General features: G+C 43.9%; 1 protein-coding gene across 1 annotated transcript in view; it reads right to left on the bottom strand.

Annotated features, from left to right (window-relative positions):
• The window catches only part of LOC135532230 (laminin subunit alpha-5-like), a gene marked incomplete at its 5' end in the record, with an annotated part of 99,364 nt that overhangs the window by 28,258 nt on the left and 53,606 nt on the right, over nucleotides 1-17,500 (bottom strand). Inside the window, 7 exons of the mRNA XM_064959822.1 lie at nucleotides 3,322-3,461; nucleotides 10,831-11,010; nucleotides 12,336-12,478; nucleotides 13,053-13,233; nucleotides 15,514-15,632; nucleotides 15,926-16,028; nucleotides 16,731-16,863. Coding sequence (XP_064815894.1) covers nucleotides 3,322-3,461; nucleotides 10,831-11,010; nucleotides 12,336-12,478; nucleotides 13,053-13,233; nucleotides 15,514-15,632; nucleotides 15,926-16,028; nucleotides 16,731-16,863 — 999 coding nt within the window. The remainder of the gene's footprint in view (nucleotides 1-3,321; nucleotides 3,462-10,830; nucleotides 11,011-12,335; nucleotides 12,479-13,052; nucleotides 13,234-15,513; nucleotides 15,633-15,925; nucleotides 16,029-16,730; nucleotides 16,864-17,500) is intronic.

Raw genomic sequence — 17,500 nt, 5'->3', positions numbered from 1 at the left:
TGATCTCATCCCGTCAGTTGAGGATGCCTGGTCATTCTTTAAAAGTAACTTCCTCACCATTTTAGACAAGCATGCTCCGTTCAAAAAATGCAGAACTAAGAACAGATATAGCCCTTGGTTCACTCCAGACCTGACTGCCCTCAACCAGCACAAAAGCATCCTGTGGCGGACTGCAATAGCATCGAATAGTCCCCACGATATGCAACTGCTCAGGGAAGTCAGGAACCAATACACGCAGTCAGTCAGGAAAGCAAAGGCCAGCTTTTTCAAGCAGAAATTTGCATCCTGTAGCTCTAACTACAAAAAGTTCTGGGACACTGTAAAGTCCATGGAGAACAAGAGCACCTCCTCCCAGATGCCCACTGCACTGAGGCTAGGTAACACGGTCACCACCGATAAATCCGTGATAATCAAAAACTTTAACAAGCATTTCTCAACGGCTGGCCATGCCTTCCTCCTGGCTACTCCAACCTCGGCCAACAGCTCCGCCCCCCCCGCAGCTACTCGCCCACGCCTCCCCAGCTTCTCCTTTACCCAAATCCAGATAGCAGATGTTCTGAAAGAGCTGCAAAACTTGGACCCATACAAATCAGCTGGGCTTGACAATCTGGACCCTCTATTTCTGAAACTGTCCGCCGCCATTGTCGTAACCCCTATTACCAGCCTGTTCAACCTCTCCTTTGTATCATCTGAGATCCCCAAGGATTGGAAAGCTGCCACGGTCATCATCCCCCTCTTCAAAGGGGGAGACACCCTGGACCCAAACTGTTACAGACCTATATCCATCCTGCCCTGCCTATCTAAGGTCTTTGAAAGCCAAGTCAACAAACAGATCACTGTACCTTCTCCGCTGTGCAATCCGGTTTCCGAGCCGGTCATGGGTGCACCTCAGCCATGCTCGAGGTACTAAATGATATCATAACCGCCATCGATAAAAGACAGTACTGTGCAGCCGTCTTCATCGACCTGGCCAAGGCTTTCGACTCTGTCAATCACCATATTATTATCGGCAGACTCAGTAGCCTCGGCTTTTCTAATGACTGCTTTGCCTGTTTCACCAACTACTTTGCAGACAGAATTCAGTGTGTCAAATCGGAGGGCATGTTGTCCGGTCCTCTGGCAGTCTCTAAGGGGGTACCCCAGGGTTCAATTCTCGGGCCGACTCTTTTCTCTATATATATCAATGATGTTGCTTTTGCTGCGGGCGATTCCCTGATCCACCTCTACGCAGACGACACCATTCTGTATACTTCTGTCCCTTCCTTGGACACTGTGCTATCTAACCTCCAAATGAGTTTCCATGCCATACAACACTCCTTCCGTGGCCTCCAACTGCTCTTAAACGCTAGTAAAACCAAATGCATGCTTTTCAACCGTTCGCTGCCTGCAACCGCACGCCCGACTAGCATCACCACCCTGGATGGTTCCGACCTAGAATATGTGGACATCTATAAGTACCTAGGTGTCTGGCTAGACTGCAAACTCTCTTTCCAGACTCATATCAAACATCTCCAATCCAAAATCAAATCTAGAGTCGGCTTTCTATTTCGCAACAAAGCCTCCTTCACTCACGCCGCAAAACTTACCCAAGTAAAACTGACTATCCTACCGATCCTCAACTTCGGCGATGTCATCTACAAAATAGCTTCGAATACTCTACTCAGCAAACAGGATGCAGTTTATCAAAGTGCCATCAGATTTGTTACTAAAGCACCTTATACCACCCACCACTGCGACCTGTATGCTCTCGTCGGCTGGCCCTCGCTACATATTCGTCCCCAGACCCACTGGCTCCAGGTCATCTACAAGTCTATGCTAGGTAAAGCTCCGCCCTATCTCAGTTCACTGGTCACGATGGCAACACCCACCCGTAGCACGCGCTCCAGCAGGTTTATCTCACTGATCATCCCTAAAAGCCAAAACCTCATTTGGCCGCCTTTCCTTCCAGTTCTCTGCTGCCTGTGACTGGAACAAATTGCAAAAATCTCTGAAATTGGAGACTTTTATCTCCCTCACCAACTTTAAACATCTGCTATCTGAGCAGCTAACCGATCGCTGCAGCTGTACATAGTCCATCGGTATATAGCCCATCCAATCTACCTACCTCATCCCCATACTGCTTTTATTTGATTTACTTTTCTGCTCCTTTGCACACCAGTATCTCTACCTGCACATGTTCATCTGATCATTTATCACTCCAGTGTTAATCTGCTAAATTGTAATTATTCACTCCTATGGCCTATTTATTGCCTACCTCCTTATTGCCTATTATTTTTTCTGCTATGTTATTGACTTTATTTTGTATTGTTTATTGCTTACTCCATGTGTAAATCTGTGTTTTTTTCTGTTCACACTGCTATGCTTTATCTTGGCCAGGTCGCAGTTGCAAATGAGAACTTGTTCTCAACTAGCCTAACTGGCTAAATAAAGGTGAAATAAAAATAAATAAATAATAGATATAGATGAGGTTATGGGTTGAGCGAGTGATTTGTTCCAAAAAATGATGCTTTAAGTTTTTGAGATATTTAGCACCTAAAATAAAACTTGATTTCACTGTGGTAGTTAGAGCTTGTTTATGTAACCTTTACTTAACTAGGCAAGTCAGTTAAGAACAAATTATTATTTACAATGACGGCCTACCCCCCCCGGCCAAACCCATACGACGCTGGGACAAATGTGCGCCGCCCTATGGGACTCCCAATCAGAGCCGGGTGTGATGCAGCCTGGATTCGAACTGTAGTGACGCCTCTTGCACTGAGATGCATTGCCTTAGACCGCTGCGCCACTCAGAGGAGTCTGAGGGTTTTTGAGTTATCAAGGGTGTTAGTTATTCATTTCATTGTCATATCTGACGTACTGTATATAGTGTTGAGTTGTCAGAGTACATAGATACACAGGCTTTATTCAATGTCAGTGGAAGGTCATTAGTAAAAACAGAAAACAATAATGGCCCTAGCCAGCTGCCCTGTGGTACACCACACTCAACCAAATGTGCATTAGAGAAGCTTCCATTAAAAAAAACCCTCTGAGCTCTATTAGAGAGAGCGAGAAAGAGAGATCAAGAGAGAGAGCGAGAAAGAGACATGAAGAGAGAGCGCGAGAAAGAGAAAGGGCAGGTTAACATGGTGGTGGTGATAATGACAGAGGCAGTGGTTGGTGTAGTGGGGGTGATTTGGAATGACATTCTCGTGATGATTTAGCCTGAGACTTGTAAGGCCAATTGTTGCTTATGGACTATGAGGAATTCCTATTGGTCTAATGGTTAAGACATTGGGTTCCCTAGTAAGAACAAATCCAAACAATGACCGTGGCAGTAGTTACCTTTCCAGGACCACGTTGTTGAAGTTTCCATCTGTTTGGACATCTTCCGGCATCTCCACCTCGGTCGTGTCTCCACCCACATTGAAGAGCCAGTGCAGTCTCTGCCCTTCCAGCATCATTCCCATGAACTCCTTACTGGACTACAGACATGAAACAGGAAACGCATCATTACTGGACTACAGACATGAAACAGGAAATGCATCATTACTGGACTACAGACATGAAACAGGAAACGCATCATTACTGGACTACAAACATGAAACAGGAAACGTATCATTACTGGACTACAGACACGAAACAGGAAACGCATCATTACTGGACTACAGACATGAAACAGGAAACGCATCATTACTGGACTACAGACATGAAACAGGAAACGCATCATCATTACTGGACTTCAGTGCCTTCGGAAAGTATTCACACCTCTTGACCTTTTCCAAATGTTGTTGTGTTTTGTCAACGATCTACACAAAATATTCTGTACAGTCAAAGTAGAAGAAACATTTCTAACATTTGAAAAAAATGTATGGAAAAATAAAACACTATTATATCTCGATTAGATTAGAAGTATTTAACCCACTGAGTCAATACATGTTAGAATCACCTTTGGTAGTGATTACTACTGTGAGTGTTTCTGGGTAAGTCTCTAAGAGCTTTCCACACCTGGATTGTGCAAAATTTGCTCATTATTCTTTTCAGAATTCTTCAAGCTCTTTACAATTTGTTGTTGATCATTGCTAGACAACCATTTTCAGGTCTTGCCATAAACTTTCAAGGAGATTTAAATCACAAATGGGCCACTCAGGAACATTCACTGTCTTCCTGGTAAGCAACTCCAGTGTAGATTTGGCCTTGTGTTTTAGGATATTGTCCTGCTGAAAGACAAATGCATCTCCCAGTGACTGTTGGAAAGCAGACAACCAGGTTATCGCCTTTTAATTTTTTTGATGTTTTAACCTTCGTCTTATCAGGTAAGATGACTGAGAACCCATTCTCATTTACAGAAACGACATGGGGAATAGTTACAGGGGAGAGGACGAATGAGACAATTGTAAACTGGGGATGATTAGGTGACTGTGATGGTATGAGGGTCAGATTGGGAATTTAGCCAGGACACCGGGCTAAAATCCATATCGGGCTTTACAATCATTTATAAAAAGACAAAAAATAAAATGACAGTAAGGATCTTTAAAAATAACTTGCAGTGTTTTGTATTGGCGGTTGTCCTATCTATTTTTGTCTCATCAGACCACATGACCTTCTCCCATTCCTCCTCTGAATCATCCAGATTGTCCAATCTGTCTGTGGTTCTAGACTTTAGGGAGGTTCTTCGAATAGATCTCGGATCAGCACGATAAGTGCCATGGGATCTTTAGTGACCACAGAGAGTCAGCAGACTCGTTTAACATCCCATCTGAAAGACAGCACCCTACACAGGGCAATGTCCCCAATCACTATCCTGGAGAATTGGGATATTTATTTTTTGACCAAAGGAAAGATTTCCTCCTACTGGCCCTTCCAGAAGTATCTGGTCTCCCATCCAGGACCAACCAGGACCAACTCTGCTTAGCTTCAGAGCTGTGGGATGCAGGGTGCAAAGCTGCTGGCTGGGCTTCTTTTTAATCCTTTTTTAGATAGCTGAACTTCTTTGCGAGGCATTGGAAAACCTCCCTGGTTGAATCTGTGTTTGAAATTCACTGCTGGACTGAGGGGACCTTGCAGATAATTGTATGTGTGGGTTACAGAGACGAGGTAGTGATTAAAAAATTATGTTAACTCCCCCGAGTTGATGTCTTCGCACCCCTGCGGAAATGTAATTAGCATGATTTAAACATCCCCATACAAATCTGTCAGTTTAAGAGATAAATTAAGAGATATTTGTTTTTTGAAAGGTGAAAGGACATCCTAAAAATTGGTCTTCTCACATAATCATCTGTAGCTTCCGAACGTTATGGGCTACAAACTATTATCACCCCTTTATGGAAAGATGAGACTCTCACGAACACGGTGATGTTCTCCGTTTCGCTCTACGACCCCTACAAGTGTCTTGGGACTGGTCTGAAGTCGGTACAGGTGATCTGCCGTCTTCCGTCTATAGAGTCGACTGTTTTGCTCTAGGATGCCCGGAGGCTTCACAAGACTCACCTGAAGGTCCCCCAGTGGAAGTTGAACAGATGAAGAAAGTATATATGGGGACTGTTTATAGCCAAAAATAAGGGTTTTAAAAACAAGTATAAAACTAAATGTTTTCTTCTTGTATCTCTCAGATATAGGGTGCATTAGTTAGGTATTCAGTCCCCTTTCCTTTTTCCAAATTTTGCTGCGTTACAACCTTATTCTAAAATTGATTCAATTAATGTTTTCCTTGATACATCTACATACATCATCATGACATCACAATACCCCATCATGACATCACAATACCCCATCATGACATCACAATACCCTATCATTGACAAAGAAAAAACCCCCCTGTTTTTTAGACATTTTTGCACATGTATTTAAAAGAAAAAGAAATATTCAGACCCTTTGCTATGAAACTCAAAATTGAGCTCAGGTGCATCTTGTTTCCATTGATCATCCGAGATGTTTCTACAACTTGGTATATTCAATTAATTGGACGTAATTTGGAAAGGCACACACCTGTCTATATAAAGGTCCAGGAATTGTCCGTAGAGCTCAGCGACAGGATTGTGTCGAGGCACAGATTTAGTGAAGGGTACCAAAATGGAAGAAGTTTGGAAACACCAGGACTCTTCCTAGAGCTGGCCGCCCGGACAAACTGAGCAATCGGGGGAGAAGGGCTTTGGTTGGGGAGGTGACCAAGAAACTGATGGTCACTCTGACAGAGCTCCAGAGTTTCTCTGAGATGGGAGAACCTTCCAGAAGAACAACCATCTCTGTAGCACTCCGAAACACAACCCAACCAAGCTGCACTGCTTCTTGACTCAATGCCCACTTAACCCGGAAGCCAGCCGCACCAATGTATCAGAGGAAACACCGTGTCAGCGTGCACTGCGCCCGCCACAGGAGTCGCTAGTGCCCGATGGGACAAGGACATCCTAACCCGGACGACGCTGGGCCAATTGTGCACTACCCCATGGGTCTCCCGGTCGGGGCCAGCTGCGACAGAGCCTGGACTCAAACCCAGTATCTCTCGTGGCACAGCTAGCACTGCAATGTCGTGCCTTAGACCACTTGGGAAGCCTAGGACAACCATCTCTGTAGCACTCCACCAAGCAGGCCTTTATGGTAGAGTGGCCAGACGGAAGCCACTCCTCAGTAAAAGGCACATGACTGCCCACCTGGAGTTTGTCAAAAGGCACCTAAAGACTCTCAGACCATGAGAAACAAGACTCTCTGGTCTGATGAAACCAATATTGAACTATTTGGTCTGAATGCCAAGCGTTATGTCTGGAGGAAACCTGGCACAATCCCTACGGTGAAGCATGGTGGTGGCAGTATCATGATGTGGGGATGTTTTTCAGTGGCAGGGACTGGGAGACTAGTCAGGATCGAGGCAAAGATGAATGGAGCAAAGTACAGAGAGATCCTTGATGAAAACCTGCTCCAAAGCGCTCAGGACCTCAGACTGGGGTGAAGGTTCACCTTTCAACAGGACAATGACCCTAAGCACACAGCCAAGACAACGCAGGAGTGGCTTCGGGACAAGTAGTAATGTCCTTGTGTGGCCCAGTCAAAGTCCGGACTTGAACCCGATTGAACATCTCTGGAGAGACCTGGAAATAAATGTGCAGCGACGCTCCCCATTCAACCTGACAGAGCTTGAGAGGATCTACAGAGAAAATGGGAGAAACTCCCCAAATACAGGTGTGCAAAGTTTGTAGCATCATACCCAAGAAGACTCGAGGTTGTAATCGCTGCCAAAGGTGCTTCAACAAAGTACTGAGTAAAGGGTCTGAACACTGTAAATGTGACATTTCAGTAATTTTTTTATACATTTTTTCAAAGGTTTTTTTATGATAGACAGAACAGCTAGAGGGCAGAACACACCGATCCCCAAATCAAACCCACCCCAAAACCAGACTTAAAGCAGACATGATATACAATGAGTAATATAACAAAATAGTTATAAAAAAATAAAGATAGTATAAAATAAAAAGTTTGTAAAAAATTTGTAAAAATAAGGATACAAATTGAGCTGGGTCCATGTCTTCTGCAAAGGATAGGAAGGGTTGCCAGATATTATAAAATGTAATTGTGTATATGTCTTCTGCAAAAGATAGGAAAGGTTGCCAGATATTATAAAATGTAATTGTGTATATGTCTTCTGCAAAAGATAGGAAAGGTTGCCAGATATTATAAAATGAAAATGTAATTCAGGATCCCCTAACGGAGTGGTGTATTTTTTCTAGCTTGAGATGTAGTATAAGACGTCTAGCTAGTACATACCGGTATGATGCCCATAGAACTGTCTAGAGGGCTCTCTCTCTCTCCTTCTAATTCAGCAACTATCTCAGGTTCAACTGTAGGAATATCTAAGTTCTTAAAGAAGGTGTTGAGTAAGGTGGCATGACCAGCGGATTTCAAAGTGTATAATTCTGAGTAAATCTTATAAAAGCATGAACTGACCTCTAAATCATCAATACATTTGTTATACTATTATTTGACCATGCTGGTCATTTATGAACATTTGAACATCTTGGCCATGTTCTGTTATAATCTCCACCCGGCCCAGCCAGAAGAGGACTGGCCGCCCCTCAAAGCCTGGTTCCTCTCTAGGTTTCTTCCTAGGTTTTGGCCTTTCTAGGGAGTTTTTCCTAGCCACCGTGCTTCTACACCTGCATTGCTTGCTGTTTGGGGTTTTAGGCTGGGTTTCTGTAAAGCACCTTGAGATATCAGCTGATGTAAGAAGGGTTTTATAAATACATTTGATTTGATGCCCAGCTCGTCAGTTATCTCAGGTATGGTTGGAATATTGCACTTCCTTAATCTTGCGCTGTATGAAATCATTTGGCCCCTTAGATAAGCCTTCATTGATTCCTATACTGTTAGAGGAGACATTCCAGGGGTTTGAATAAACTGGAGAAAAGCTCAATCTGAGATTATTTAAACCACCAAGGGGTTCTTCTGATAGCAGTAGTGAGTTAGGACAACAAGGGTTTCTTCCGATAGCAGTAGTGAGTTAGGACAACAAGGGTTTCTTCTGATAGCAGTAGTGAGTTAGGACAACAAGTGTTTCTTCTGATAGCAGTAGTGAGTTAAGACTACAAGGGTTTCTTCTGATAGCAGTAGTGAGTTAAGACAACAAGGGTTTCTTCTGATAGCAGTAGTGAGTTAGGACAACAAGGGTTTCTTCCGATAGCAGTAGAGAGTTAGGACAACAAGGGTTTCTTCTGATAGCAGTAGAGAGTTAGGACAACAAGGGTTTCTTCTGATAGCAGTAGTGAGTTAGGACAACAAGGGTTTATTCTGATAGCAGTAGTGAGTTAGGACAACAAGGGTTTATTCTGATAGCAGTAGTGAGTTAGGACAACAAGGGTTTCTTCCGATAGCAGTAGTGAGTTAGGACAACAAGGGTTTCTTCTGATAGCAGTAGTGAGTTGAGATTAACAAGGGTTTCTTCTGATAGCAGTAGTTAAGAGTTAAGCCGCCAAGGGCGATAATTAGGGTGTGTGTTCGGTATAAGTAGTTTCATAGTAAGAGGAGAATGATCTCTTAATGATTATAGCTTGGTAATCACTCTCTGTGATGTGGCAGAAATCTATTGTCTAGGAAAAAGTAGTCTGTACGTGAGAAGGTATTATGAACTGGTGAGAAAAAAATCTATACTCCCTAGCTGTGGGATTTCGGAAATGACGCGCATCAGATATGCCAAACGTCCTTTCGTTTTTGTGGGGGGGGGGGTGGTACTATCTGTTGCTCCATGTTGTAAATTGTGTGGCGCCAGGACAACAACCTCTCCCTCAATGTGAGCAAGACAAAGGAGATGATCGGGGACTACAGGAAAAAGAGGACCGAACACTCCCCCATTCTCATCAACGGAGCTGTAGTGGAGCGGGTGGAGAGTTTCAAGTTCCTTGGCATCCACATCACCAACAAACTATCGTGGTGTCAGCACGCCAAGACAGTCGTGAAGAGAGCACGACAACAGCTAAGAGAGTTCTACAGCTGCACCATTGAGAGCCTACTGACTTGTTGCATCACCGCCTGGTATGGCAACTGCTCGGCATCTGACCTGCAGAGGGTAGTGCGTACGGCCCAGTACATCACTGGGGCCACGCTTCCTGCCACCCAGGACCAATATACCAGGCAGTGTCAGTGGAAAGCACAAACAATTGTCAAAGACTCCAGTCACCCAAGTCATAGACTGTTTTCTCTGCTACTGCATGGCACGCTGTACCAGAACACCAAGTCTAGGACCAAAAGGCTTCTTAACAGCTTCTACCCCCAAGCCATAAACCTGCTGAACAATTGACCACAACAGACTATTTACATTGACCCCCTTTTGTTTTTACACTGCTGCTACTCTCTGTTTATTATCTGTTTATTATGAAAACAAATGACCACCCAGACTATTTACATTGACCCCCTTTTGTTTTTACACTGCTGCTACTCTCTGTTTATTATCTATGCATAGTCACTTTACCCCTACCTACATGTACAAATTACCTCGACTAACTTGTACCTCCACACATTGACTCGGTACCGGTACTCCCTATATATAGCCTCGTTATTGTTATTTAATTATATATATTTTTACTTTAGTTTATTTAGCAAATATTTTTATTAATTTATTAACTATATTTCTCGAACTGCATTGTTGGTTAAGGGCTTGTAAGTAAGCATTTCACGGTAAGGTCAACAACTGTTGTATTCGGTGCATGTGACAAATACAATTTGATTCGATTTGAAATCTGTTATTCAATGCGTTTGTATGGGCTAATAGCAGTAAGGTCAAATAAAAGTTTAGCAAATAATTTGTGTGTATACATTTTATTGATACTTCAAGGGGTGTTTAAATTCTAAATAAAATAGCAAAATTATCCTTGGTATGACCTTCTTCAAACAATTACATATAGTTTATGGATAAAGATGCTTAAAGGTAAACACAGTCTTGGGGAGCCTTTCATGAATGCTTATTATGAATGCTTATAAATGTTTATAAATGCTTAAAAAAATACTTACATCAATTATTCTCTGTCCCACAGTATACGAGTAAAAGAACAGTATTTATTATTTTATTTAGTCTTTTATTATGATATGTGTTGTCTATTTGTCTGAAAAAACTGTTTAATAATAATAACAATAATAATAATAAATACAATAATAATACAATAATTATACTAACAATAATAAATCTAAAATAATAATTACAAAAATAATAATAATAAATTCAATAATAATTATAAAATAATTATAATAATAACAATAAAAATAATAATTACAAAATAATAATAATAAAAAATAAAAGTAATAATAAAAATAATAGTAAAAATAAGAATAATAAAAAAATATTTAAAAAATAATAAAAAATAAAAAACTTACGTCCTTGTTTCCGAGGTAAAAGACAAACTGTTTGTCTGGTTGGTCCTGTCTGCGGGCGCGTGAGGCCTCGGGCAGGGTGATGTAGAACTTGAGGGAGGTGTAAGCTGCCAGATCTGCAAGGTTACTGGGGGTGCGCACCTGCACACCTGATGTCCCGTTGAACTTCACAGGTACGCTCACCTGAGAGGGAGAAGAGGGGTAAATCAACTGGTCGCCGTTCATGTAACCATAGTAGATAGATCGATTTTCGAATATCATAAGTTTTGACCAAAATTCATACTTTATTCATTCAAAAACTAAATTTAATAGACACTTTAATCTGAAACTAATATTGGCAGGAACTGGAACAAGCTGTCGTACACGTCGATCCAGAGCATCCCAAACATGCTCAATGGGTCACATGTCTGGTGAGTATGCAGACCATGGAAAAACGGACTTTTTCAGCTTCCAGGAATTGTGTACAGATCCTTGTGACATGGGGCCGTGCATTATCATTCTGAAACATGAGGTGATGGCGGTGGATGAATGGCACGACAATGGGCCTCAGGATCTCGACACGGCATTTCTGTGTATTCAAGTTGTCATAGGTAAAATGCCATTGTGTTCGGTGTCCGTAGCTTATGCCTGCCCATACCATAACCCCTCCGTCACCATGGGACACTCTGTTCACAACGTTGACATCAGCAAACCGCTCACCCACATGATGCCATACACATTGTCTACCATCTGCCCAGTACAGTTGAAACTGGGATTCATCCGTGAAGAGCACACTTCTCCAGCGTGCCAGTGGCCATCAAAGGTGAGCATTTTCCCACTGAAGTCGGTTATGATGCCCAACTGTAGTCAGGTCAAGACCCTGGTGAGGACGACGAGCACACAGATGAGCTTCCCTGAGACGGTTTCTACAGAAATTCTTTGGTTGCGCAAACCCACAGTTTTATCAGCTGTCTGGGAGGATAAATTAACATTACATTTTCTGGCAATATCTCTGGTGGACATTCCTGCAGTCATCATGCCAATTGCATACTCCCTCAAAACTTGACACATCTGTGGCATTGTGTTGTGTGACAAAACTGCACATTTTAAGGGACTTTTTATTGTCCCCAGCACAATGCTCACCTGTGCATTGATCAGCACAAGGTGCACCTGTGTAATGATCATGCTGTTTAATCAGCTTCTTGATACGCCACACCTGTCAGGTGGATGAATTATCTTGACAAAGGAGCAATGCTCACTAACAGGGATGTAAACCTATTTGTGCACAAAATAGAGAAATAAGCTTTTTGTGCGTATGGAACATTTCTGGGATAGTTTATTTCAGCTCATGAAACATGAGACCAACCGTTTACAGACCAACCGTTTACAGACCAACCGTTTACAGACCAACCGTTTACAACCGTTTACAGGTTACGTTTATATTTTTGTTCAGTATAATTACAGGTATCAAACAGTATGTATTCATATTGCGGATCTGGGCTATGTTTGTCCCATGTGAGCCACCGTACCTTGCTGGCTGCCTTGCGGGCCTCAGCGATGAGCTGTCTGATCCTGAGGATGTTCTCTGAGATGTTGGGCATCTGGGCTGAGTGGTTCTGCAGCTTGTCCAGCTTCTTCATCAGTATTGGGATGGCCTCGCCCAACATACCCACTGGAGAGACACACAGACAGAAAATGTTCTGTCAGTCTAAACCAATCAGACTTCAGCAAATGTTTCTTCATTGAACACAGTCTTTTGCATGATCAGAGAAGCAAAGATTTTCCACCTTGAACAATGGCCGAATAAACGTTATATTAAACTTTAAATATTAAATACCATTTAGGGAAAGGGAAACCTAGTCAGCTGCACAACCAAAATGTGTCTTCCTCATGTTACCCCTCTGAATTTAGTTTACCAATTCAAGCAGACTTGAATAAATATCTACACACCACTTTATTAAAATCAATCCTTATCAGCTATAATAGCAATATTCAAAATGGAAGTCAAGCCAGCGTCCCAGGCCTCTGTGTAGTGAAACTGTCTAGTAGTCTCTAGTGGATCTACCAGATCTACTTTCTAGTAGTATCTAGTGGTCCTACCAGACCTACTATCTAGTAGTGTCTAGTGGTCCTACCAGACCTACTATCTAGTAGTGTCTAGTGGTCCTACCAGACCTACTATCTAGTAGTGTCTAGTGGTCCTACCAGACCTACTATCTAGTAGTGTCTAGTGGTTGAAGACCTACCAGAGGTGTTGGCCTCCAGGAAGGCCTTGTGGATGTCATTGTTGTTGGTGTTGGCGTCTCCGTACTGCTGCTGCCATTGGTCCAGCTGCTCCTTGAGAGGGACCAGGGTGTCCTTCACTCTCGCTGCAGTTCTGTTGGCCTCCTCCGCTGATGCTTTCGCCTCCTCAATGTCACTCGCTGTCTCCTCTGGGGACGAGAATAGAGGTGTGGGTTGGGGTCTAGGGTCAGGATCAGGTTGTCCTCTACCTGGGTTAGATGTGAGCGAGGGTCAGAATGTCCTCTACCTGGGTTAGATGTGAGCTAGGGTCAGAATGTCCTCAACCTGGGTTAGATGTGAGCTAGGGTCAGAATGTCCTCTACCTGGGTTAGATGTGAGCTAGGGTCAGAATGTCCTCAACCTGGGTTAGATGTGAGCTAGGGTCAGAATGTCCTCAACCTGGGTTAGATGTGAGCTAGGGTCAGAATGTCCTCTACCTGGGTTAGATGTGAGCTAGGGTCAGAATGTCCTCTACCTGGGTTAGATGTGAGCTAGGGTCAGAATGTCCTCTACCTGGGTTAGATGTGAGCTAGGGTCAGAATGTCCTCTACCTGGGTTAGATGTGAGCTAGGGTCAGAATGTCCTCTACCTGGGTTAGATGTGAGCTCGGGTCAGAATGTCCTCTACCTGGGTTAGATGTGAGCTCGGGTCAGAATGTCCTCTACCTGGGTTAGATGTGAGCTAGGGTCAGAATGTCCTCTACCTGGGTTAGATGTGAGCTAGCGTCAGAATGTCCTCTACCTGGGTTAGATGTGAGCTAGGGTCAGAATGTCCTCTACCTGGGTTAGATGTGAGCTAGGGTCAGAATGTCCTCTACCTGGGTTAGATGTGAGCTAGGGTCAGAATGTCCTCTACCTGGGTTAGATGTGAGCTAGGGTCAGAATGTCCTCTACCTGGGTTAGATGTGAGCTAGGGTCAGAATGTCCTCTACCTGGGTTAGATGTGAGCTAGGGTCAGAATGTCCTCTACCTGGGTTAGATGTGAGCTAGGATCAGAATGTCCTCTACCTGGGTTAGATGTGAGCTAGGGTCAGAATGTCCTCTACCTGGGTTAGGTGTGAGCTAGGGTCAGAATGTCCTCTACCTGGGTTAGATGTGAGCTAGGGTCAGAATGTCCTCTACCTGGGTCAGATGTGAGCTAGGGTCAGAATGTCCTCTACCTGGGTTAGATGTGAGCTAGGGTCAGAATGTCCTCTACCTGGGTTAGGTGTGAGCTATGGTCAGGATTAGGTGTGAGCTAGGGTCAGGATTAGGTGTGAGCTAGGTTTAGGATTAGGTGTGAGCTAGGGTCAGGATTAGGTGTGAGCTAGGTTTAGGATTAGGTGTGAGCTAGGGTCAGGATTAGGTGTGAGCTAGGTTTAGGATTAGGTGTGAGCTAGGGTCAGGTTTAGGTGTAAACTAGGGTCAGGATTAGGTGTGAGCTAGGGTTAGGATTAGGTGTGAGCTAGGGTTAGGATTAGGTGTGAGCTAGGGTTAGGATTAGGTGTGAGCTAGGGTCAGGATTAGGATTAGGTGTGAGCTAGGGTCAGGATTAGGTGTGAGCTAGGGTCAGGATTAGGATTAGGTGTGAGCTAGGGTCAGGATTAGGATTAGGTGTGAGCTAGGGTCAGGATTAGGATTAGGTGTGAGCTAGGGTCAGGTTTAGGATTAGGTGTGAGCTAGGGTCAGGATTAAGATTAGGTGTGAGCTAGGGTCAGGATTAGGATTAGGTGTGAGCTAGGGTCAGGATTAGGATTAGGTGTGAGCTAGGGTTAGGATTAGGTGTGAGCTAGGGTCAGGATTAGGATTAGGTGTGAGCTAGGGTCAGGATTAGGATTAGGTGTGAGTAACATTTGTTCGTGTACAACAAGTGTGAGTATAGATATTGTTTTTCGCAATAGATCTCCCGTTTATCCCTGGCCTTACCTCGACTGAAGTTGAGGCTACTCTGCACCATCTCGAGGTCGTTCAGTAGAGTCTCCTGGTTGTCTCTGGCCTTACCTCGACTGAAGTTGAGGCTACTCTGCACCATCTCGAGGTCGTTCAGTAGAGTCTCCTGGTTGTCTCTGGCCTTACCTCGACTGAAGTTGAGGCTACTCTGCACCATCTCGAGGTCGTTCAGTAGAGTCTCCTGTTTGTCTCTGGCCTTACCTCGACTGAAGTTGAGGCTACTCTGCACCATCTCGAGGTCGTTCAGTAGAGTCTCCTGGTTGTCTCTGGCCTTACCTCGACTGAAGTTGAGGCTACTCTGCACCATCTCGAGGTCGTTCAGTAGAGTCTCCTGTTTGTCTCTGGCCTTACCTCGACTGAAGTTGAGGCTACTCTGCACCATCTCGAGGTCGTTCAGTAGAGTCTCCTGTTTGTCTCTGGCCTTACCTCGACTGAAGTTGAGGCTACTCTGCACCATCTCGAGGTCGTTCAGTAGAGTCTCCTGTTTGTCTCTGGCCTTACCTCGACTGAAGTTGAGGCTACTCTGCACCATCTCGAGGTCGTTCAGTAGAGTCTCCTGTTTGTCTCTGGCCTCATCCAGACGAGTCTTTGCACCCTGGAGCTGAGGTTTCAAATCTGACAGCAGACACGGAATACTACGTTATGACAAGACGGGCACTTTGTCTTGCTATTAAAGGAAGTGTACACAACAGCGAGCATTCAGCGACATACATCTGGGCCTGTATTTTAAAAAAAAGCGCCCCAGTGCAAGAGCGCTGATCTAGGAACAGTTCTCCCCATGTGTAGCCTTGTTCATATAATCTTATTCGTTACAACCTAAAAGGCAAAGCTGACCCGATATCAACACTCCTGTTTGTGAATACGGGCCCTGGGGGAGGAGGGAAACAAAAAGGGCACCAGGCTCTCACCATTACTGACATCTTCCTGTAGTTTGACAGCCTGGTTCACCAGTTCAATACTGTGTTTCCTCAGACCTTTAGCTGTCTGGCCCAGGTCCTGATCCTGTACATTCTGCACACATCAACAACAATAACATCATCAACAACAACATCAACACCAACATCATCAACAACAACATCAACAAAACAACAACATAAACAACATCATCAACACCAACAACAACAACAACACAACATCAACACAACATAAACAACATCAACACAACAACAACATCAACACAACAACAACATCAACAACAACAACATCAACACCACCACCAACAACATCAACATAAACAACATCATCAACAACATCAACACCACCACCAACAACAACATCAACACCACCACCAACACCAACAACATAAACACCAACAACACCACCACCACCAACAACATCACCACCAACATCAACACAACATAAACAACAACAACAACATCAACACCACCACCAACACCAACAACATAAACACCAACAACACCACCACCACCAACAACATCACCACCAACATCAACACAACATAAACAACAACAACAACATCAACACAACAACAACATAAACAACAACAACAACATCAACACAACAACATAAACAACATCAACATCAACACAACAGACATATGTTATCTTCTTACAGGTCCATCATGGCAATGTTTAGGTGCCGCACATATGCATATCTCGTAATGTTGTTTCTATGAGTCTTGGAGAGTGTATTTTGTGTGTCCTCTATCATGGTCCTCACAACGTAGGAAATGTGTGTATGTGTTGCCCTTACCGCCAGTGCGTCCATAGCAGCCTGGTTGGCAGCAGTCTCAGCGGCTCTGACGGCGTCGACGAGGTCGGAGTACGCCCGGGACGCGTTCACCGCTCGCTGGATGAAACCATCCTTGTTGGTGTTGGAGATCACACTGCAACACACAAAGGAGAAAACATGAAGCCAGCTCTACATTTATAACAGTTCGATCTATCTATCAATCGATCAACCAATCAATCAACCAACATACCAACTGCCCAACCAATCAATCAATCAACCAACCAACATACCAACTGCCCAACCAATCAATCAATCAACCAATCAATCAATCAACATACCAACTGCCCAACCAATCAATCAATCAACCAACATACCAACTGCCCAACCAATCAACATACCAACTGCCCAACCAATCAATCAATCAACCAACATACCAACTGCCCAACCAATCAATCAATCAACCAATCAATCAATCAACCAACATACCAACTGCCCAACCAATCAATCAATCAACCAACATACCAACTGCCCAACCAATCAATCGATCTATCGATCTATCAATCAACCAATATAACAACTGACAAATCAATCAATCAGGCCATCAGTCAGTCAGGCCATCAATCTATTAGTTCATCAGTCCATCAGTCCATCAGGCATCAGGCCATCAGTCCATCAGTCCATCAGTCCATCAGTCCATCAGTCCATCAGGCCCTCAGTCCATCAGTCCATCAGGCCCTCAGTCCATCAGGCCCTCAGTCCATCAGGCCCTCAGTCCATCAGGCCCTCAGTCC

Source organism: Oncorhynchus masou, unplaced genomic scaffold (assembly GCF_036934945.1).
Source record: "Oncorhynchus masou masou isolate Uvic2021 unplaced genomic scaffold, UVic_Omas_1.1 unplaced_scaffold_1774, whole genome shotgun sequence".
NCBI classification, from domain to species: Eukaryota; Metazoa; Chordata; class Actinopteri; order Salmoniformes; family Salmonidae; genus Oncorhynchus; species Oncorhynchus masou.
The sequence above is the reverse complement of the archived record's forward strand: the minus strand, read 5'-3'. Positions and strand labels throughout refer to the sequence as shown.